Consider the following 23,814-nt stretch of genomic DNA (forward strand, 5'->3'; position numbering starts at 1 on the left):
GCAAGGCTGATGGGAAGCCAAGACTGAGACTCCACCCCATCCAAGCTGAGCACAGAGGCTATTGCAATTTGGCAAGTCTAACCCTATAAGGCTGTCTCCAGCACCGAACTTCTCCCAGCATAGACACAGCTGATCCTTACAGCCAACTGGCCCGGAGGTCAATTCTTCCCAGTGATACCAACAACAATAAAGACTTAATTACAACAGGCTGTACACACAGTCCACAAAGGGGTGCACCAAGAGTGTCCACCTCAGGTTAACTGGGGAGGCAGACCCACTGGGCCAAATTGGAAACCTAGCACACAAATCTACCAACTCAGGGAAGCAGTGAAAATGCGGCATCTAAGAATCAGATCACAAACGAAAGAAATGGAGGAAAACAAACGACTGGATATAGAATTCAAAACCACGGTTATAAGGCTTTTTAAGAATATCCTAGAAAAGGCCGATAAATATAACGAGACCCTCGAAGAGATGAAAAAGGACCAACTAGAAATTAAACATACACTGACTGAAATAAAAAATATTATACAGAGACCCAAAAACAGACAAGAGGAACACAAAAATCAAGTCAAAGAATTGAAATACAAAGAAGCAAAAAACACTCAACCGAAAAAGCAAAAAGCAAAAAAAAAAATCCAAAAAGTTGAAGATAATGTAAGAAGACTCTGGGACAACTTCAAGCGTACCAACATCAGAATTATGGGGGTGCCAGAAGAAGAGAGAGAGCAAAATACTGAAAACCTATTTGAAGAAATAATGACCGAAAACTTCCCCCACCTGGTGAAAGAAATAGACTTACAAGTCCAGGAAGCCCACAGAACCCCAAACAAAAGGAATCCAAAGAGGACTACACCAAGACACATCATAATTAAAATGCCAAGAGCAAAAGACAAAGAGAGAATATTAAAAGCAGCAAGAGAAAAACAGTTAGTTACCTACAGGGGAGCACCCATACGACTGTCAGCTGACTTTTCAACGGAAACTATGCAGGCCAGACGGGAGTGGCAAGAAATTTTCAATGTGATGAATAGCAAGAACCTACAACCAAGATTACTCTACCCAGCAAAGCTATCATTCAGAATTGAAGGGCAGATAAAGAGTTTCACAGACAAGAAAAAGCTAAAGGAGTTCATCACCACCAAACCAGTATTATATGAAATGCTGAAAGGTATTCTTAAAGAAGAGGAAGAAGAAAAAAGGAAAGATAAAAATTATGAACAACAAATACATATCTATCAACAAGTGAACCTAAAAATCAAGTGAATTAAAAACCTGAGGAACAGAATAATCTGGTGAATACAATAGAATCAGGGGCATAGAAAGGGAGTGGACTGATAATTCTCAGGGGGAAAGGGGTATGGGGGGGTTCATAAAGAGACTGGACAAAAATCATACACCTATGGATGAGGACAGTGGGGGGTAGGTAAGGGCAGAAGGTGGGGTGGGAAATGGCTGGAGGGGAACTATGGGGGAAAAAAGGAGAAATAATTGTAATAATCTGAATAAAGATTTATTTTAAAAAATAAATAAATAAATAAATTTAAAAAAAAATAAAAAAATAAAAATATATATAATAGAAAAAATACAATCATAAATTACATTAAATAAGAGACAAAGAAATGATTATTCAAATGTTGCCAAGGCAATTAAATTAAAATGTCTAGTTATACTTGGTTTGCCATGATTTCTTACTTGAAAATTATCCAGATAAACAGTTACATTTGTGAAAAACATAAAGAAAGATGTTAGCAGAATAGATCAGAATTGTTGGTTATTTCTCCACCATCTTCATGGCATCTATTCTTTGATTTTATCCATTTATTTGAACTTTTTCATTTTTGTTTACGACAGAACCATCTAATCAGGAAGTCTGATACTTCAGGATTTATACAGTCCTTTTTAATTTTTTTATTTACTTTATTTATTGGGGTGACATTGGTCAACATGAACATACAGGTTTCATGTGTGAGTTTCTATGTCATAAGATCTATATATTGCAGAGTGTGCCTACCACTCAAAGTCAAATCTTCTCCTGTCACCATATATTAGGACCCCCTTCTCCACTTAACCCCTTCCCTCTGGCAATCACCACACTGCTGTTTATTCTTTGATTTTAGATACCTCTAGGCTGAATCCTTTGGCAAGAGATTGAAAAGGTATTAGGTGTGGAAAAGAGCACTAAATAAGAATGAAGTCTGGTCTTCAGACCTGGTTCTGCCATTGATGTGCTAAGTGATTTTGTACATTTTATATACTTCTGCAGTTTGTTTTTTAAATAAATGTTTGCTGTTTCATCTCATCCATTTTCAGAGTTTCATTTACCATCAATATGCTAATAACTCCTTCAGATTTCCCTATGGTTCAAATCTCTGCGAAGATTTAGGACCATGGATCCAACTGGTAATTATAAATGGTTCTACTTGGACATCCCACAGTTACCTAGAATCCATTTTTTTCCAAAACCAAATTCCTCATCTTTCTCCCACACCTAGCTTTCTTCCTATCTCAGTGGAATGCAACAGCATCCACTCAAAAGCCCAAGCCAGAACCCTATCATGCTTCACTTCTCCCTTTCTTTCACATTCAGTCCATCAAGTCTCCTGAATAACCACTGTCATTCAAAACACAATATATCTCATGTGGATTATTCCAAAAGCCTCTTAAATGGTCTCCCAGCCTCAAACCTTCCCACTTTAATTATTCTCCACACTACAGAGTAATTTTTCTAAAACTCAAATCCGATCATGTTAGACCATGTTAGTCCCCTTACTTAAAATGGCTCCCTACTTCTCTCAGAATAAAGTCCAAATTCCTGAATAGTCCAGACCCTACTTCTCACTCCCTAAAATATAAATGTTCTCTTTTGTCTCCAGGGCTTTTACAAACACCATTCCCTATGTTTAGAGAACAATTTCTATTATTTAGGTCCCTGTTTATTGTTCCTGGAAGGCAGACATTCCATTTATGTGCTTTCAGTACTTACTTTATTATAAATCTTACCACATGTATTCAATTGCATGTTTATGTGCCTGATTTTGCCAAAAGACCTTAAGCTCCATGAAAGTCTAGTTCATGTGTATCTTCTATGGTGCTGTCCTCCCAATGCCTAGTACAGTGGTCAGCAAACTCATTAGTCAACAGAGCCAAATATCAACAGTACAACGATTTAAATTTCTTTTGAGAGCCAAATTTTAAACTTAAACTTCTTCTAACGCCACTTCTTCAAAATAGACTCGCCCAGGCCGTGGTATTTTGTGGAAGAGCCATACTCAAGGGGCCAAAGAGCCGCATGTGGTTCGTGAGCTGCAGTTTGCCAACCACGGGACTAGCATATAGCATTGCATTAAATAAATAGTTATTGCATGAAAAAATGAAGCCAGAACCATTCAGAAAGTCATTCTGTAAATATCTGATGGAAGAGCTGTTATGAATATGGAGCTCTTAGGAAAATCAGTCTATTCTCATTCTCATAAAACATGAAAAATTTCTCCCAGAAAATGACTGAAATTTTCACCTATTTGCTAGTAAAGGAGCCTGGCTAAGGCTTCAAAAAGTAAGGCAGAATAGTAAGAGGATCACTGACACATTAATAGTTTGAGATAAAATAACTGATCTAAGTAAATTCAGGTTAAGGGCCCCAATTTGGATATAATAAATTTTGAGATGTCTTGTTGGGAACTTTACTGAATCACAGTTCTAAGCAGTACACAAACAGGCATGGTCTTTATAAAATAAAAGTTGAATAAACTTACAGTTAATTGGGTTACTGCTAAACATCCTATAATGCACAGGATAATCCCCCACAACAAAGAATTATCCAGGCCAAAATGTCAATTGTACCAGAAATGGTACTATTTATTTCTAATCTACAGAAATAAACCAAACATTCGATCATGACCTAAAAGTAGCCTTAGAGAAAAATTGAAATGTAACCCTCAAAACCTAGAAAAAGTAAATTAGACTCCCTTTATTAATTGCTTTCATCTCACAATTAACTATCTTGATGTCTTAATAAACTAACTCGAGAATAAAAAAACAGTAGAAAATAACATAGGGTTGTAGTTAACATAACCAGTCTAAGAAATGTGTGAATCTTCTTACAGTGTATTACTTCCAATAGTAGTTGTTATTGTTGCTTATAAGAAAACAGAGTATCACTTACAGGAATCCCTAATATTTCAATTACCTTTCTAGTTTGATAGGTAAAATCTCCACCAGTTGCTTCAGATTTCTTGGAACTTTTCTTAGATTTCTTCTTAGATTTTTTAGGAGTACTAATTCTGGTGAATTTCATTCTGGGGAAAAAAATTCAGAAACATTTTCATGATTATAATGTGTAAGAATTTCAATACAGAAAAGAACCAACTAGGGCTCCAATTTCTGGACAGTTCTAAAACAGAAAACACTCCATTAGTTTCAAATTACTAATTCAAAAGTAAGCCAAACTCAATGTTAAACTCACAAAATAAATTATTTTAGAAATCGTAAGTTTTACAGAAAGTTAGTCCCTAAGATCACTCTTACATTAGCCAAAACCAGTATGCAAGTATAGACCTCATAGTGCATGCCCCTGTTTACCCAAGAAATAAAGGCCTATGATTTATTTTTAGTCTCGTTAGTTAAATGCACCGAATTCATATTTGAAGACTATTTTATTCAGCAACTGTTACAAGAGTTTAGAGCTCATCTAAAATATATCTAGAATTGTCCTAAAATCATGCCTGACTTTATTAAATGTAGAAAAGTAGCATTTTTACACCCTCTTTTATTGTCCTTATAAATCAGCTGTGTTCTATGAAAAAAATACTACTCTCTCATGCTTATTTTCCTTCCCAACTAATAGTACATGCATAATACTTAAAACTTTAAAACAAAAACAAAACTTTACCTTACCTAATAGGACTCTCTGAATCAGAGGATACTGTGATTAATTCCGCTGTATATAAGCTATGCTTTTCTGATAACTTGGATGCTCTTGGAGTGGAAGCCTTCACAGGACATATATCTTGTGCATCCTCAGAATCTGTACCTCCAATGATTGTTGCAGTAGGTGTCCTGCTACCTCTTACAGATCTCCTGGTTGATTTGGGTGTAGAAACATTTACCAAGCTGTCTTCAGTTTCAGCTTTAGAATATATTACCTTATCCTTAACTGGTGTGCTAGTTTTTCTTGAAGACTTATTATACTGAGAACAAATCTTTAGAGGGTCATCATTTGCTCTATCTTCACAAATAAAACTTGCACTGCTAAATAATGGGCTGTCTTTGAAAACTCCTGTTTTCTTTTGTCTTAAACTCATTCTAAGCCTATTTTTACTTTGTTTGCCTTTAAAGGAAAAAGTTGTTTCCCTCATTTGAGGATTTCCCTCTCTATTTTCACCTGAAGTAGCACCAATATCTAACATTTTCTTATCCTTTTTCTTTAGCTTTTGACATTTCTCCTTAGGAAAACTTCCTTTATGAGTATGTGACTGTGAATTGCCATTATCTGAAACCATTTGGATATTAGGATTTTCCATGATTTTTTTAGAATTACTGTCTCTTTCTTCCTCATTTAAAGATTTTTCATCGGGCTCTTTCTGTTTATCAGAAGACTTTTTTATCCCATTTTTAAGTGCATCTGATGCTGGCTGCCTAAATGCTTTCATAAATTGCTGTCTTTCTTCTAGAGTGCATTTTGGTTTCACAGCTTCAGAACTTGCAGCTTCCAATACTGCCAATTCTAGTTCTTCCTCCCGTATAACAACGTTAGATTTTCTTTTCTGAATTGTCTGTTCATTCTCGGGATCAGACAGACTATTTTCCATTTCCAACTGCTTTTGTTTCAAGAAAATTGAGGGTATTTTCCCTGTCTTTTTGGGGGGAATAGGGTGAACTTGTGCAAGAACAGTAACTGTCTTAAAAGGTACTTGCTGGGAAATGTCACAGGTTTCTGTATCACTTGTGCAACCACTTGTGACTCTACCTTCAACAGTTTTAGAAGGAACACAAATTGACAATGTAGAGTCTGGGATCTGTTCCAGTTTATCTTCCTTGTGACTTTTTAAAAATTCTTCATACGAGACAGTTATTGTACCATTATTTAACTGGGCTGGTTCAGTTACATTATCTGTAGTACTCTCGATTTCATTAATTAGGGAAGGAATTATCTGTTTACTATCTTTACAATCTTTTTTAAGATTTAGCTCCTCTGCCAACGGTAAACTTTCAGATAGATCTATTATCTCTTGGCGCTTCCTTTTTCTCAAATTTTTACTATCATTTTCTGTGGTCCCTAGTTTAGGATTTACTTTCTTAGAACTTTTCTTGGAGGCCACAATGCTTGACTGGTTTTTGTTATCTTGAATACTTTCTGCAGGTATTTCTATAGGTTGCTTGAGTGAAACAGAAGTACTACTCTCCACAACATCATTATTTAAACTAGAGTCTTCTTTGCTATCATCACTATTAATTTCAATTGGAGATTCATTTTCAGGTTTAATAGTACTTAGTTGATGAGATAAATTAACTGTCTTTCTTCTCTTCTTAAACTCTATATTTGAGAACATTTCCAAAGGTATTTTACAGTCTTTGCCAATGTCAGCAGGCAATGGTGCAGATGATTTTATCTTGCACTCACTTGCTAACTGAGTCTTCTCATTTGTGGGTGAAGTTTTTCTAAAATAATCCAGAATATTACTGGATTTTGGTGGAGAAAAAACCCTGTCTCCAGTCTTCTCTACTGGTGATAAATATTTTGTAATTGTTTCACTGGAAGATCTGTCATCATCCCTCCTTCGCTTTTTGCATGCCTATCAATTTAAAAGAAGATAAAAAGGTTTATTTAAACAAAATAATACAAAACATATATTGTAAACATGGATCTAATATTTTACGTAATTAGATATAAAAGGAGCTTTACAGTCAAACCTAATTCAAATCTCAACATGACATCAACTTATACCTTTACTATAGACATATTATCCTTTAATCAAAAGTTTCAAGGCCACCATATTTAGGTACAAATGTGTTCATTTCTATTGGCCTCTGTTTATTATTTGAATACTACCACCCACCTCACAGGATAAGTAATGAACATGCTACATAAAAATATGTGAAGTCTGATGCATGGTAGGAACTCTACAAATATTAATTCTGCTCCATTTTCATTTTTTAAGTTAAAAATAAACAAAATTTCTACTTTTTTTTTTAATTGATTTCAGAGAGGAGGGGAGAGGGAGAGAGAAAGAAACATCAATGATGAGAGAGAATCATTGATCGGCAGGAGATCCAGCCCACAACCGGGGCACATGTCCTCATCAGGAATCGAACTATGAACTCCTGGTTCTTAGGTCAACGCTCAACCACTGTACCACACTGGCCTGGCCAAAATTTCTACTTCTAAGAAGCGGGTACATAGTGAACAACCCTAGGAACCCAAAATTTACTAATCAAGTAAAAATTATGGTGAAGGACACTTTCCACAAATAAAACTTTCCAGCCCTGACGGGTTTGGCTCAGGGGATAGAGTGTCAGCCTGCGGACTGCAAGGTCCCAGGTTTGATTCCGGTCAAGGGCATGTACCTGGGTTGCGGGCACATGCCCAGTAGGAAGTGTGCCGGAGGCAGCTGATCGAAGTTTCTCTCTCATCGATATTTCTAACTCTCTATCCCTCTCCCTTCCTCTCTGTAAAATATCAATAAAATATATCTTTAAAAAAAAAAAAAACTTTCCAGCCGAAACCGGTTTGGCTCAGTGGATAGAGCGTCGGCCTGCGGACTCAAGGGTCCCGGGTTCGATTCCGGTCAAGGGCATGTACCTTGGTTGCGGGCACATCCCCAGTGGGAGGTGTGCAGGAGGCGGCTGATCGATGTTTCTCTCTCATCGATGTTTCTAGCTCTCTATCCCTCTCCCTTCCTCTCTGTAAAATATCAATAAAATATATATTAAAAAAAAAAAAACTTTCCAGTGTTTTAATATGCTATTAAAACAGTACTGCCTGGATCTTACATTATTTATTACCCACATAATATCAAGATGACTATAATGCTAAAAAGTTATATTTTTGTTGGTCATAAATTAGTAACTTACAAAGCTCCATCAGTCTTTTCTTTGATTTTATCTTCCTTCAGTTTGTTAGAATAAATTTGCCAGAATAACAAGAAAAATTTTTAAATAAATAATGAATGGGTGCATTATACTTCTATAAAAGTAAAACACATTATAAAGCTATCATGATTAAAAGCTTAGTACCAATGTACAAAGGCAAGCAACTTAATGAAATAGATTAGAAAACCAGAAAAAGGCTCTCCCTCCTTTCCCTTTCCCCTTTTCCCCCCACCCCCCAGGCATGTTACTATTAGCTTCCTCACTCCCAAGCTCAAGGGCCCTTCCTTTACCTCTATAACTTGTTTCCTAAGCCCATTTCTTCTAGAAACTACTTTTCCTACCTCTGTAATTTACCCAATAAATGTTTTCTTACCAAAAAAAAAAAAAAAAAAGAAGAAGAAAGAAAGAAAAAGAAAAGACAACCAGAAAAAGACATGTAAATTTAAGAACTTGGTATGTGATAACAGTAGCATTTAAGTTAGTGGGCAACAAAGAGTTAAATGGTATTGGGACAAATTTCTCACTATTGGATAAGCATGAGGCAAAATAAATTATAGGCTTAAAATTTTATGTTAAAATTTGCCTGGCCTGTGTGACTCAGTGGTTGGGGGTTGACTATGAACCAGGAGGTCTCCGCTCCATTGCCGATCAGGGCACATGCCGGATTGCAGGCTCAATCCCCAGTGTGGGGTGTGCAGGAGGCAGCTGATCAATGATTCTCTCTCATCATTGATGTTTCTATCTCTCTCTCCCTCTTCCTTCCTCTCTGAAGTCAATAAAAATATATTTTAAAAAATTTAAATGGTAAGTGTATTTCAAGAAAATGCTAATAAATTGTATTATTATTATTACCCTAAGATGGTATCAGTGGCACAATACCATAGCCTCTGGAGTCCGACAGATATAAGTTTAAGTGCTCTCCCTGACATCTACTAGTGAGGGACCTTAAGCAAATTACTTTAAATTAATTTGTAACTCCCATCTGTAGAATACAGATAACAGTACCTCATCACAAGGTTGATATTAAGTAAAATAATGTGTATAAGGCCTTTACCCTTAAAATACTAAACAGTAAGTATCACTGTTATGAAATAGGCTCTAAGCAGGGTGCCAAAAGCAGAAACTGTAACAAAAAGATTGATAAAACTGACCACACAAAAATAAAAAACTATGTAATTCAAGTACCAAGTCCTTCTTCACACCTGAGACAAGCTGAGCAACTATCAGGGGTCCTCAAACTTTTAAACACGGGGCCAGTTCACTGTCCCTCAGACCGTTGGAGGGCCGGACTATAGTTAAAAAAAAAACTATGAACAAATTCTATGCACCGGTGGGCGGGATAAATGTCCTCGGCGGGCCGCATGTGGCCCGCAGGCCGTAGTTTGAGGACCCCTGAAGATTTAACAATTATGAGCATAACAATGATTAGTAACTAGACAAAAGTTAGTTGATTCTAAAAAATAAGAGTACAGCATGGGAAATACAGTCAATAATAGTGTAATAACTCTGTATGGTGCCAGGTGGGTACTTGAAATATGGGAGGGGGGAGGTTGGTTGTCTAACCACTATGCCTGAAGCCAATATGAAATTATACTGAATGTAAACTGTAATTAAAAATAAAATTTAAGGCCCTGCCGGGTAGCTCAGTTGGTTAGAGTTCATTCAGAAACACCAAGATTGCCTGATTCCACCCCCCATCAAAGCACATATAAGAATCAACCAATGAATGCATAAATGAGTGGAACGAACCAATGCTTTCTCTCTCATTCTCTCTAAAATCAACAAATAAAAATTAAAAAATAAGAGCCCCAGTTAAGTAAGTGAACATACATCTTGGCTCACTTCAAGGATACCAGTATGCATACTTCAGTTAGAATTATGCTAGCTTGAGGTGAAAAGGCGTAAAAATATAACAACAGTCTCCTCTAAGATGCTACTCCACTACTTCAAGGCATTCCACCACTCCCTTTTTAAGGACAGCTAGTGTATTTCACTGGTAAATTTCACTGATAAGTTGTGCATTGCACTGACGACACACAAAAGAATAACAGTATGCCGTGCTATGACTCCTAACTTGCAGTATATTAAGCTCTAGAGCCACGAAGAAAAAAAAACCACGACTGTTTAAAGTACCTTGTTTGATTCTTGTAGTGACATTCTAAAGGCATTCCTAGAACAGGTGGATGGATGGCCCAGGTGGACTTAAAGATCCCTTTCAACGCTAAAATTCCATAATCCCTTATCACCAACCGAGACTTAATCCCAGGATACTCCGTGACATTTCACAATCCAGAGCATCAAGTTCCACCAACATTTCAGGATCTGGGAACTGGTCGAGTTATCCTAAACCCTAACTTACCTGTCCCCGCAAACATCTCACAATACCAGGACCTATCGCGACTTGAAGAAACGACACACCCCAGCAACTGTTCCACACAATGTCACAACCGTGGGGCCTCCCAGGTCCCTCTTTCCGCCTCAAGGATCCAAAGTCGTGATCACCTTTCACCCGCCCCACACAGACGGAGGGAGATACTCAAGTTCACCTCAATCTCGTAGCCCTTCACCGGAGGGGGAGCAGCTGCCGCCGCCGCCATGGCCAGGACCCCCACCATGCTCCCCGCTTCCCGGAATCCCGGCTCCTAGGACCTGGTACGGCCCGGCCTGGCATGCCTGGAGGCCATGGGGGCGGCCGGCTCCCGCAGGAACAAGGCGCTGGACCGCGGGGTCAGTCTCGGACTCGCCGGCGCCCACCCGCCCGGATCGGTCGCGGAGGCTGGGCCCAGCTCAGCCGAGTCGAACGCGGGAAGAGACGGTGAAAAAGCGCGGGCAACCAGGACCCTAGGTCGCGGCCAGTGAACGCGGGGCGCTCCTGAGTCCGGCACTTGAGGCTGGGCGCTCGGGACTGGGACCCCGGCAGGAAAAGCAAGCCGAACACAGATCAGACCCGCGGGCTTCGGACGGACTTCTTGTCAATTGGGTTTTCGCGCCCTCCGGGGCGCAGAGGGCGGAGCCTAGGATTGTTTCAGGAGGCTGCGCGGACGGTGAGACCAGAGGGCCAAAATACGTTTTTGGCGAACTCCCAGGGGCCGGAATTTTCCTACCGTAAAATTAGCGGGGATTTTGAAGATTCGAACTTCTCACGCCCATTTTCACTGATGAGGACCTGATTTCACTAACGTCCGTTAGTGACAAAATTAAAACCCTAGACTTTTGACGACCCACGTTGTCCCCTATTTAAATGTGGAACTTTGAAAAAATACAGAAAACGAAATAACAATTGATTACAGTTCCTCTCACACGGAATAAAATGTTATTTTGGCAATCGCCCTACCTCGCGATACGCCCATTCGGGGTCCGACATTGGACTTTTTCTTTACCTTTAGGTGTTTCTTGCTGTGGATTTCGTCCTCGCGAGCAGCTAGGAGCCCAAGGTCATCGACTCGGCTGTTTTTGCGTTTTCCTGTCATCGCAGGGTACTCGTGGTTTACTGGTTTGTAGTGATGCTAATCTCATATTTCATTTGCATTGTCTTCCTGGATTTTTTAAAACTGTTTTTACATTAAATTGCGGTTACATAAAGAATATGTTTATTTTGTCTGAGTGCATAGTTTTAACTGCACAGTATGTAAGAGCTAAAATAAGACAGGTAAAAGGACTTCGCAAATAATAACAAGAAGCCACCTTGTTAGGTCGGGTTATGCTAATTGATACTACTATTGACGTAATTGTGTTCATTTTTATAGTATTTGCTATTGTCTTGACAACTTAAAGGGTACAAATTTCTCCGATGACATTAGTGGTAATTGCTTTTTCTTTGAAAATTATTAGCCCTGGATAAGGTTTTTCTAGAAGGGAGACTGCTGTTTTGCTTTAAAAAACAAACAAACAAAAATAAATAAAAACAAACAAACAAAAAACCTTATGTAGTGGGGGGAGGGGGCGGCTGAGGAGAGGTCAATAGGGGGAAAAAAGAGACTTATGTAATACTTTAAACAATAAAGAATTTAAATTAAAAAACACAACAAAACACCTTATGTAGTGTAAGAACTGCTCAAGAAGGAAGATGAGGAAGTAGAGGAGAAGCAGATAGGATTAGGGGGAGGAGGGACCTGGTGTAAGGAGGAGAAAAAAATGAAAAAATTACAGAAGAAAAGAAAAGTCTCCTTGACTTTCACCCCCAAACCATCTTTTTCTCTTCGCCCCTGTGGTAACCAATATTACCTATTTGGTAGATAGCGTCGCAGCCCTTTTTATATGTTTACATACATATATGTATGCATAAAAAAACTTTGGTTTGCTTTTATTTGCATAAAAGGCAACACTGTAAATGTTTTTCAGCAATTTGCTTTTTTCATTCATCATTCTTTTCAAGTTATCCATGATATGTGTAGATCTGATTCATTCCTTTTCATTTCTGAACATTCCATCCAATTATGCACAACATTTTGTCTATTCATTTCCTTAGTGATGAACATTTAGGATGTCTCCAATTTTCTGTTATTTAATGAGTCAATGAACTTTCTTATCCATGTCTCCTTGTAATGTTTCTCTAGGTTACACACTTAGAATTGGAATTGCTGGGTTATATAGGATATGTCTCTAGCATTTTTTATTCTGCTAAATCACTATGCATTTTATTTTATTTTTAAATCCTCACTGGAGGATATTTTTTCCATTGATTTTTATTTATTTATTAATTTATTTTTTTTAGAGAGAGAGTTGAAAGGAGAGAGCGAGACATCGATGTGAGACACAATTGATTGCCTCCCACAGGCGCCTCCACCAGGCGGGTGATGTAACCTGCAACCCAGGTAGTGCCCTTGATTGGCAACCGCAGTGCTTCAGTGCTCTGGCTGACGCTCTAACAACTGGATACACTGGCCAGGGCGGAGCTTCTCAATGTTAATAGGCGGAGGTCGTTTCTCTGAGACCATTCAGTTTCTCCGCCAATCTCTTTGGGGCAGGGGGGATATAACTCATGCAGTTGGGTGGAAGCAATGGGGAGGGGTCACCTAAATGCATGGAATAAGGCAATGGACGTGGAATATCTAACTCTAATTTTAACGGATGTCCTTTTTTTTCCAGTCCCATACCTCACTGTTACCTGCTGTGCTATCCATCCATCCATCCATTCAACCATTCCATAAATACTACTGAGTGCCTAATATCTGTCAGCTATGAACAAAGCAGACAAAAATTCCTATCCTCTTAGAATTTACAATAATGATCTACCTCACCCCTAATCCACCTGATCAATCTCAGTCCAAAAATATTAAATGAAAAATTCCAGAAATAAATAATTCATGCACTTTAAAATGCATGCAGTTCTGGGCAATGTGAGAAAGTCTTTCACCTGGGATGTGAATCATCCCTTTGTCCAGTGTATTCACGCTGTATAGGATACCCATCCATTAGTCATTAGCCATCTCAGTCATCAGATTGACTGTTTCAGTGTTCAAGTAATCCTTATTTTACTTAATAATGGCCCCAAAGTGCCAAGAGTAGTGATGCTGCCCTAACCAGTTTGGCTCAGTGGATAGAGCATCAGCCTGCGGACTGAAGGGTCCCAGGTTCAATTCCAGTCAAGGGCATGTACCTTGGTTGTGGCCACATCCCCAGTAGGGGGTGTTGCAGGAGGCAGCTGATTGATGTTTCTAACTCTTTATCCCTCTCCCTTCCTCTCTGTAAAAAATCAATAAAATATATATATATTTTTTTAAATATATTTTATTGATATTTTACAGAGAGGAAGGGAGAGGAATAGAGAGTTAGAAACATCGATGAGAGAGAAACATCGATCAGCTGCCTCCTGCACACCTCCCACTGGGGATGTGCCTGCAACCAAGGTACGTGCCCTTGACCGGAATCGAACCTGGGACCTTTCAGTCCGCTCTATCCACTGAGCCAAACCGGTTTCGGCTAAAATATATATTTTTAAAAAGAGTTGTGATGCTGACAATTTGGATATACCAAAGAGAAGTGCTTCCTTTAAGTGAAAAGGTGAATGCATACTGGGGGAAAAAAAAAACCACCATACTATATACAAGGTGGGGTAAAAGTTGGTTTGCAGTTGTTCATGTGGAATACAATACAATAATTAATAAGTAATAATACAGTAATAAACTTTCGCATATCCACAACTGTAAACCTACTTTGGCCTCACCCTGAATAGGATGCAGTACTACCTGTGGTTTCAGGCATCCACTGGGAGTCTTGGGATGTACTCCATTTGGATAAGGGGACACTATTGTACTCAAGAATATCTCTTACATGAACTAAGGCATTACTAACTAAACAGAAGCAGTTAGGAAAGGCATCCCAGGTAGGACAAAACTAGGTGGGGAAGGGTATAAGGTCTTGGAGATAGGAATATAAATGAACGGTTTAAGAAAGAAAGAAGCATGGGAATGTGAAGTAAAGCATAGGGGATGTAGTCAATAATATTGTAATAACTATGTATGATGTGAGATGAGTACTAGATTTATCCAGGTGAGTTTTAAACATGTCTAGTTACTATGTTGTACACTTAAAAACTAATATATTGTATGCCAACTGTAACTGAAAAATAAATATTTTTAAAATTAAGTTATTTTTAAGAATGAAAATAAACGAAGAAGAAGGGAGATGAAGTTAAGAGAAGAGTAAGGGCCATGGAGTTCAGGTTAAAAGTTTTGGCTTTAATGAATAGACGTCAAAGATTTTTGCAAGTACAGTGACATTTGCAAAACATGTTTTAGGAAGATAAATGATAGAGAGGTGGGTCTTGGGTCTGTCGTAAGATAAAGTAGGGGTTGGCATACAGTACACTCTCGAGTATTTGTTTAGGGAAATGAATATACATAGGATAGCTGAAGTGGGAAAATAAGAAAAAATCATATGGCATTAGTCCAGGTATAATATGAGAGAGGCTTGAATTAGGGCGTTGGCTTTCACAGAGGTCTGAAACTGAAAGTGGGGGAGAAGATAGGAAAATAATTCAAGGGAATAGAAGGTGTAAGGCACAGATGGAGTCAGTAAAAAACAGGATTTATTAAATATTCTTGAACATAGCAATGTTATATGAGCTCTCTAAAGCTAATTGTATAGAATTGATTCTACCCTGGAGGGCTTTACTACATGAAAAATTTTTTTCTTTTATTTTTTTATTACTACATGCAATTTTTTTAAAAAATTAAAAGAAAAACTTCCATAAAGCCAAGACACGAATCTTAGTCTCATTAAACTTTGTTTCCTCGATCTACTAACTGATGAGAGGCAAAAAAAAAAAAAAATATATATATATATATATATATATATATATATACACACATATATATATATATATATATATATGAATCTAATATATCCACACTATACCAAAAAAAAAAAAAATACAAAGGAAATCTTGTGAAATCACTCTCCCAGGCTTGAAATTTTGGAAACATGCTTTTCAGAGCACAAGTTCCTAAAGAGTAAATAGTCTGGTTGATAACACAGAGGAAAATTGAACACAGGAAGACTGATGTGGAGGTGGCAATGACAGAAGCCAGCAGGCCATCAGACAGAGTTTTACAGAGTTGGGGTTTTTACTTCTGTCTTGTTTTCTAATCTTTGTGGCATCAAATTGGTCTAGAATTGATTTTTTTTTTAAATATATTTTATTGATATTTCACAGAGAGGAAGGGAGAGGGACAGAGAGCTAGAAACATCGATGAGAGAGAAACATCGATCAGCTGCCTCCTGCACACCTCCCACTGAGGATGTGCCCGCAACCAAGGCACATGCCCTTGACCGGAATCGAACCCGGGACCCTTCAGTCCGCAGGCCGACGCTCCATCCACCGAGCCAAACCGGTTTCGGCTAGAATTGACTTTTTTTTTTTTTTTAAATATATTTTATTGATATTTTACAGAGAGGAAGGGAGAGGGATAGAGAGCTAGAAACATCGATCAGCTGCCCCCTGCACACCTCCCACTGGGGATGTGCCCGCAACCAAAGTACATGCCCCTGACCGGAATCAAACCCGGGACCCTTCAGTCCGCAGGCCAACGCTCTATCCACTGAGCCAAACCGGTTTCGGCTAGAATTGACTTTTTAAGTGTACTCAGAAGTGAGCAGATTCAGGGGCACAGATGTTTTATTCTAAAAAGACAAGAAACAAACAAAGCAAGTTGCTAATTTATTTATTTATGATCAGATATAATTGGCGAAAAAACTGCAGCAACTGGAATATAAAGTTGTAACCAGATAGTTATTTGGTAAACAATGGATTTAGTCTAAGACACTTTGGCTATGTGGTCAGCTAAGGCTTTCTCTCTCCTCTCTCCAACTTCTTCTCAGAAAGCTCCTAACTGTAATGCACATATAGTGATGACTTTTTACTCTCTGACTTCCCTGTTTACATACCTAATGCTATTACCACATTCTTTTTTTTCTTTTTTTATAATGTCCTTGTATAGATATTACAAATATATGTACACATATATATTATTGATTTCAGAGAGGGAGAGAGATAGAAATATCAATGATGAGAAAGAATCATTGATTGGCTGCCTCCTGCACGCCCCATGCCCCACACCGGGGATTGAGCCCAGCAATCCGAACATGTGCCCTGACCAGGAATCGAATTTCGAACTGTGACCTCCTGGTTCATAGGTTGATGCTCAACCACTGAGCCATGCTGGCTGGGCAGGACCTAGTTTTTGAATAGCAATTCATACAAAGAAATACTGTCCAGCAATCAAAAATAATTAAGAGATAATCCTAATCTTAATATGTCTCTTAAAATATTTTTATTAATGCTACATATTTTTATATTTTGAAAACTCACATTTATAGAAATCTTAAACTTACAGACAAGTTGCAAATAGAGTGCATTTTTTTCCTGAATAAGCCATTTGAGAGTAAATTCCAACATTCTACAAGTACATTCTATGAATCCACAATGTAATCATCAAAAACAGGATTTATCATTGATACTTTATTATCATCAAATCCTCAGAACCCATTCAAGTTCAATCATTGTTCAATGATTCCCTTTATAGCAAATGGATCCAGTCCACAATCACATGTTGCATTGTATTGTCATATCTCCCGATAGTCCCCAATTCATAACTCATAGAAACTCTTTAATATCCTCTTCTCAACTCTCCTTTCCTTATCCCCCATTAGTGCCCTAAAGTTTCTCCCTCAATTTCTTACTCAATACATACCTCCAGGTACCCAGCTTCCCCTTTCCCATCTGCCTCTTCATTCATTTCTCTCAATTCTGTACCACTGAAACTGGGGAGCCAGGTTGAAGACAACCTGCAGGTGAGGAGTGAAGGCAAAATCCCCCTTCATTGCTGGATTAGTAGTATAAGGGCCAAGGCTGAGAATATGTAAATGTTAATATATTTTGTTTATGGCAGTCTTTCCTTATTCTACTTCAATGGTCTTTCCATTCAGGATGTTACTAAATCTCTTTAGTATATATTTACATCTTTTACATAGTTCAATTACACCCTGCATCTCACTAATTTTCCTGTCTGGGCCCTCGTTTATCTTGTATCCTTTAGGATTCCTTCAGTTGCAAGTTACAGAAAACTCACCTCAAGCTGCCTTAAAACAATAAAGGGGATTCATTGGCTAATACAGTGTTAACTAAGTGCCTGGCTACCTTATCTTCATGATAGAGATAATTTTCCATTTTCTACAGAAGGGCTTCTTTTTACTAATCTTTTCTAGTTGGCCCCGGAAAACTGGGATTTAGCCTCTAATACACATTCCTCGTGTAATCTTGATTAAATCACGCCCTGTCTGCGTTCCCTGGCTGAGGCAACTTTCAGCTCTAACATCCTTGGCCAGACTAGGCAAACTGTGGCTGAAAGCCAAATTTTACACACCTCTTGGTTTTGTATGGTCCCTGAATGAGGAATGGTTTGTTTGTTGTTCTTTTAATTTTAAAAAAATTGATTTTAGAGAGAGGAAGGGAAAGAGAGAGAAGAGAGAGAGAATCTGACCAGGGATCAAACCCACAACCTCAGGGTATTGCAATAATACTCTAACGGTAATACTCTAGTCTAACCAACTGAACTACAGCTGAAGAATAGTTTTTACTTTTTCCAAATAGCGGCCGAAATTTGCAAGGAATATTTTGTAACAAGTGAACATAAAGTGAGATTCAAATGTGTGTCCATAATATTTGCACACGGCCACGCCCATTTATTTACGATGCTGCAACAGAGACTTTATGGCCCCAGCTGGCCCTTGCAAGAAAAGTTTGCAAACACCTGTTTTGGACTTGTGCCTGGACAGCTGTACCTACCGCTGGCCAACGGTGAAGGCCTGTCTTGGCTCCCTCATTAGACCAGTGGTGGGGTCCTCTGGGCGTGGGGCCTGGTTCAGAGTAACCTCCTAAACTCCCTGCGGCGGCTGGGATTGTCGCGGGGTAGGGAGGTAGGACAAGGACGATTTAGGAGCCATGTGGGTTGAAATCCCCACGCTCCACACCGTTGGTTGCCCTCCCTGTCCCTCAGTTTCCTCCTCTGAGAAACAGCTACAAGGAGGCCGGGATGAAATAAGATGCGGGAAACACTTGTAAGGTGTTGTCAACCTTTCCCTGCCTCCACGCGTGTCCCGAGGAGACGCCGCGGGCCTGGCGCTGCAAGTGTAAGGGGAGCAGGCACTGCGGGCCTGAGTGGCGGGAGGCGCTGGGATCTTGACGCCCGCAGCGCGCCCCGCCCGCGCGCGCCTGTCCATCAAGGCCGCCGGGGGCGGGGCGGGGCGGCGCTTCCGCCTGCACGGGGCCACGCCGGACCGCTCGGCGGCGCTCGGGACAGTCGGGAACCGCGCCCGGAGCCGCCGGCGGAGCGGCCGGACGAGGAGGCGATGGAGCTGGAGCCCGAGCTTCTGCTGCAGGAGGCCCGCGAGAACGTGGAGGCGGCGCAGAGCTACCGGCGGGAGCTGGGCCAGAGGCTGCAGGGGCTGCGGGCGGCGCGGAGGCAGGTCGGAGGGCCGCGCCGGAGGGGCTAGGGCCCTGGAGCCCGCGCGGTGCCCGGGGGGTGGGCCGGGCCGGGAGGGCTCCAAAAGGTGGCAGGGTCCCAGAACTCTTAGGGGAGAAGGCTAGAGGCTCTGAAGGTGCAGGGAGACCTAGCAGGCTCTGGGAATGGGTGCGGTGGGTGCGAGGGGCTCTTAAGGGGAAGAAACAAGTTGGGAATCCGGGGAGAGTGTGAGGGGGCGTTCCCTAAATTGCGTGCGGCTGAGGTGGGGATAGGGGTGGGGGTAGAGGTGGGGGGAGAATGAGGGACCAGAGAAAACCCTAGGACGTCACAGGGTAGTGAAGATTCAGGAGAGCTGGGGGCGGTGGAGATTCTCGGGAAAACCTGCGTGGGGACGGGAGCCTGAGGAAAACGTGGGTGCTGACTTTGGGAGAGTTAAAGGTGGAGGCAAGATGGATGTTGGAAAGGGAGGGTCAGAGAGAGACGGAGAGAGATGGAGAAGCAGTAGAGTTAACACTAAAATGAATGGGATCGATGCCCGAGAATACTACTTAATATCTCATGTGATCTTGAGTGCATTTTATTTATTTTTTAATGCATTTTAGAAAACCGTTTATTGTAACCCCATCCTAGATGGGTTAGAATATAAGGTGAAAACGCTGTTTTGAAACGTCAGAGAAGGGAAATGAAATGCTTGAGGGATGGAATTCAAAGGTGTAGGGAAATGGAAAAACATTGAAAGAGAGGCGTACTGAAAGGAGAAGCTAAATAAATATACTTCCAAGTGACAGCAGTTATCTGTTCCCTGTGGACATGGTTATCAAAGATATAGGAAAGCCACATGGTTTCCCCACACCTTGGAACTCATACAGAAAAAGATGTAACCCACCCCCAGTGTGTGATAGGACAGATAATCCTCAAACTACTGTTAACATAGGTGCTTAATAAATGCTTTTTGAGTGACCGGAATCATTTGAGTGAGTGGGAATTCATTTATCATTTGAATTAGTGGGATTTCATCACATTGATATTAATCTAAATTGTCATCCTAGTACCTCCCATGCTGCATAGAATCTGAAAATTGGCAGAATAGTGCCTTTGGTTGGTCTCATCATTCAAGATACTCAATATGCTTTAAGTTTTATATATTTTAAAATCCTTGTATAGCTGGTGTAGGCTAGGCATATTCATAATTTAGGAGCAAAACCTAGGATATGGCCCCGCTGGTTTGGCTCAGTGATTGAGCCTTGACAGATGAACCAGGAGGTTATGGTTCGATTCCTGATCAAGCCACATGCCCCCGTTGCTCGCTCGATCCCCAGTAGGGGGCGTGCAGGAGACAGCCAATCAATGATTCTCTCTCACCATTGATGTTTCTCTTTCCCCTCCTCTCTGAAATCAATAAAAACATGTATGTTTAAAAAAACCTAGGATATGGTTATCTTGATTTAGTGAATGCCTTCCAGTGTATTTGTCTTGATAACCATTTGAGAACATCTGCATTATTCCTCCAGGTATTTTGAAGTAGAGGTTCTAAATCTAGGACATTGTTTAAAAAGAGACGAAAGTATCTCTTATTGTATGACTAATGTTTCAGCCAGCTAAGATATATATAAACAGGACTATTGTTTAACTGTGTCAGCAATTAAGCAGTAGAGTTGACACTAGTAAATGAGTGAGCTTAGCACCTGGGAATAGTATTTATTAATTTCTTTTTTTTAATAATATTTTTTAAACATATTTTATTGATATTTCACAGAGAGGAAGGGAGAGGGATAGAGAGCTAGAAACATCGATGAGAGAGAAACATCGATCAGCTGCCTCCTGCACACCCCCCACTGGGGATGTGCCCGCAACCAATGTACATGCCCTTGACCGGAATCGAACCCGGGACCTTTCAGTCCGCAGGCCGACGCTCTATCCACTGAGCCAAACCGGTTTCGGCAGTATTTATTAATTTCTGATGTGATATTGAATGGATTAAAAATTGCTTTTGTATGTGATATTGAATGGCTTAAAAATTGTTTTTGAATAATGGTTTAGTATTCAATTACCAAACCTCTCTTCTTTTAAATTTTATACCCAACAATTTAAATACAGGACATACTTTCCAGTACTTTAGTATGGGTTTTTGTTTTGTTTTGTCCTAAGGCCCATTCTCTGGGGATTGAGACAGAAAACACTAAGAACATCCATCACTGTTTGGTTTGTGATGACATTGCCTTCTGATTAGACTGTAGCTCTCTTTTGTGAACTGGAATCTGTTTTGTGCCACTGCCAGTTACAACGGCGTTTCTCCTCAAAGCTAATTCTAGTGGATTGTATGTTTGGGTTTGTAGAATAAGCCCTCTGTCAACTTGCATTTTGAGGAAGGTCTGTGTTACAAAAATGTTATCAAAATAAGCAGCTGCTTTTGTTTGGTGGTTAGGATATTTTTAGGGTCCCAGTCATTTTCAGAATAACTACATAAAATATATGGCTTTTTAGGCAAAGATTTTGCATGGGAAAAAAGGGAAGAGCAGAGAGGAAGGGATGCTCCCCTTTATGTATATTTTTTACTTGCTGATTTTATTTTTGGGGGGAATGATTTTTTTAAGTAAGGTAATTCCATACCATAAAATTTGTGCCTTAACTTGTATAAGTTAGCAGCTTTTAGTATATTCACAAAGATGTGCATATATCACCATTATTTAATTACAGAATATTTTTATCACCCCAAAAAGAAATTTCATACCCGTTAGCTGTCACTCCTCCAGCCCCTGGCAACCACTAAACTACTTTCAGTCTCTGTGTGGATTTGCTTATTCTGAACATTTCATGTAAATGGAATCATACACTATGTAGCCTCTTGTGACTGACTTCTTTGACTTAGCATAATGTTTTCAAGATTCATCCATTGTGGAGCATGTAACAGTACTTCGGTTCCTTTTTATGGCTGAATAATTTTCATTGTGTGGCTAACCACATTTTATTTATCCATTTATCAATTGATAGACAGTTGGGTTATTTTCGCTTTTTGCCTTTTATGAATAATGTTGCTAAGAATATTCATGTGCAAGTTTTTATGTGGACATGTTTTCAGTTCTTTTAGTACGTATATACTTAGGAATGCTGAGTAGTATGGTAACTCTTTGTTTAACTTTTTCAAGACCTCTTGGCATACTTTTTATCTTTGCTTTTGTTTCTTACCCTTTAAAACTCTCATGAAATTTGTTTCAGGTTAAAAAATCATGTCTATGGAAGTCTAGAAGGAAAAGTAAAAATTTTTAAGTTATTTTGTCAGAAACAACTGCCAGCATGTAGCAGCTTCTCCTCTTGTGGTTAAGTTTATGCCCTACCCTCTGTCTTAAGAGAAAAGGAAGTTCTGTGTAGGAATGCAAGGGTAGTCTGTAACTTTTAACTGTTTGAATAAGTTAAAGGCTAGTGAGATGTTTGTTGTCTTCAGGAAATCAGATAATGTTTACAGCTAGTCTGGCCTAACTGATGTTGAAATAATTGAGTATAGTTCTCTATAGCTCTCTGGAATCCTTGGTACTAAAATGTACATACCAAAGAAATTAACTCCCACTCTCCTTAAATACTCATTTGTTCATTCACTCAATAAATATTTATTGGGTGCCTACTATAGGCCAGAGATTCTTCTAGGTCCTAGAAATACTGTGGCTGAGGAAATAGACCACTGCCTTAATGGATTTACTCTTTCCTTTGATGGTTGGACATTACACTACTACCCCTAAAAGCAAAACAGATAAGAAAAACCTAAATTCTTATGTATTCATTTTTAGGTTTTTACTTCCAATGTAATTTTCATCACTTGTTTATTTCTACAGAGTTGGCTTTCCTGCTTGTTGTAAGTAGATAGCTGATCAAGATGTCCCATAGTGATATTAGCTGGCCAGTCAGATATGCCTTACAGAGTGACACTATCTTTTTGTTGTTAATCTTTACCTGAGGACATTTTTCCATTGATCTTTAGGGAGAGTGGAAGGGAGGGGGAGAGACAGAGAGAGAAGCATCAATGTGAGAACAACACATCGATTAGTTGCCTCCCGCAGGCACCCTGACCAGGGTACATGTCCTTGACCAGAAATGAATCCAGGACCCTTCAGTCTGCTGGCAGACACTCTATACACTGAGCCAAACCGGCTAGGGTAGAGTGGCATCAACTTGACGACATTGCCACTATCCAGGTCCTCATCCTCAGTTTTGCAGGCTTAGAAACGTCATCTTTGTATATTATCAAAGGGGGATTAGCTTGAGGTACTGGAGGTGCCTACAGTGAGAAATACCAATATTCTAGTATGTGTACAGTTATATTTCACTCTATAAAATGAATGTGCTGGCCTTCATGTGCCTTTTAATTGGTATGAGTCAGTGCCACTCAGGGCATTGACAAAAACAAGTCTCTGCTCTATCAGAGTAAAGGGCCAGATCCTGGTACCTAAATAAGAGACTATTTGGTGAGGACCCTGCTCAACTCTGGCCAGTGGTATCCCTTTGATCCTTGCTGCTACAAGGATCCATGACCACAGCAGTGGCATCATAATGACCTGAGAGCTTGTGAAGAATGCAGGAATCAGGCCCCACCCAGACCTACTGAATCATTATCTGTACTTTAACAAGATTGCCAGGTATGATATGTGTGCACATTAAAACTTGAGGCATACTGCCTTAGAGTATATCATTACCATTTCATCAGCTCTCTACTGATTTCTGTAGGTTAATCTAAACCCCAGCCGTGTAGTCATAAATTGCTGTGGTT

The 23,814-nt window shown here is 39.6% G+C and overlaps 2 protein-coding genes across 2 annotated transcripts in view; one reads left to right on the plus strand and one right to left on the minus strand.

The window, feature by feature from the left end:
- Positions 1-11,093, minus strand: part of ATAD5 (ATPase family AAA domain containing 5) — a 41,936-nt gene extending 30,843 nt beyond the window's left edge. The window contains exons 1-3 of the mRNA XM_080682440.1: positions 10,638-11,093; positions 4,897-6,794; positions 4,190-4,298 (exon numbers count right to left, since the gene is read on the minus strand). Coding sequence (XP_080538566.1) covers positions 4,190-4,298; positions 4,897-6,794; positions 10,638-10,706 — 2,076 coding nt within the window. The 5' untranslated portion in view covers positions 10,707-11,093. The remainder of the gene's footprint in view (positions 1-4,189; positions 4,299-4,896; positions 6,795-10,637) is intronic.
- A 7,792-nt stretch (positions 11,094-18,885) lies between these two features.
- CRLF3 (cytokine receptor like factor 3) overlaps positions 18,886-23,814 on the plus strand; it is a 49,334-nt gene continuing 44,405 nt past the window's right edge. The window contains exon 1 of the mRNA XM_080678690.1: positions 18,886-19,059. Within this exon, the coding sequence (XP_080534816.1) occupies positions 18,943-19,059 (117 nt within the window). The 5' untranslated portion in view covers positions 18,886-18,942. The remainder of the gene's footprint in view (positions 19,060-23,814) is intronic.

This window comes from Plecotus auritus, assembly GCF_963455305.1.
Source record: "Plecotus auritus genome assembly, chromosome: 7".
NCBI classification, from domain to species: domain Eukaryota; kingdom Metazoa; phylum Chordata; class Mammalia; order Chiroptera; family Vespertilionidae; genus Plecotus; species Plecotus auritus.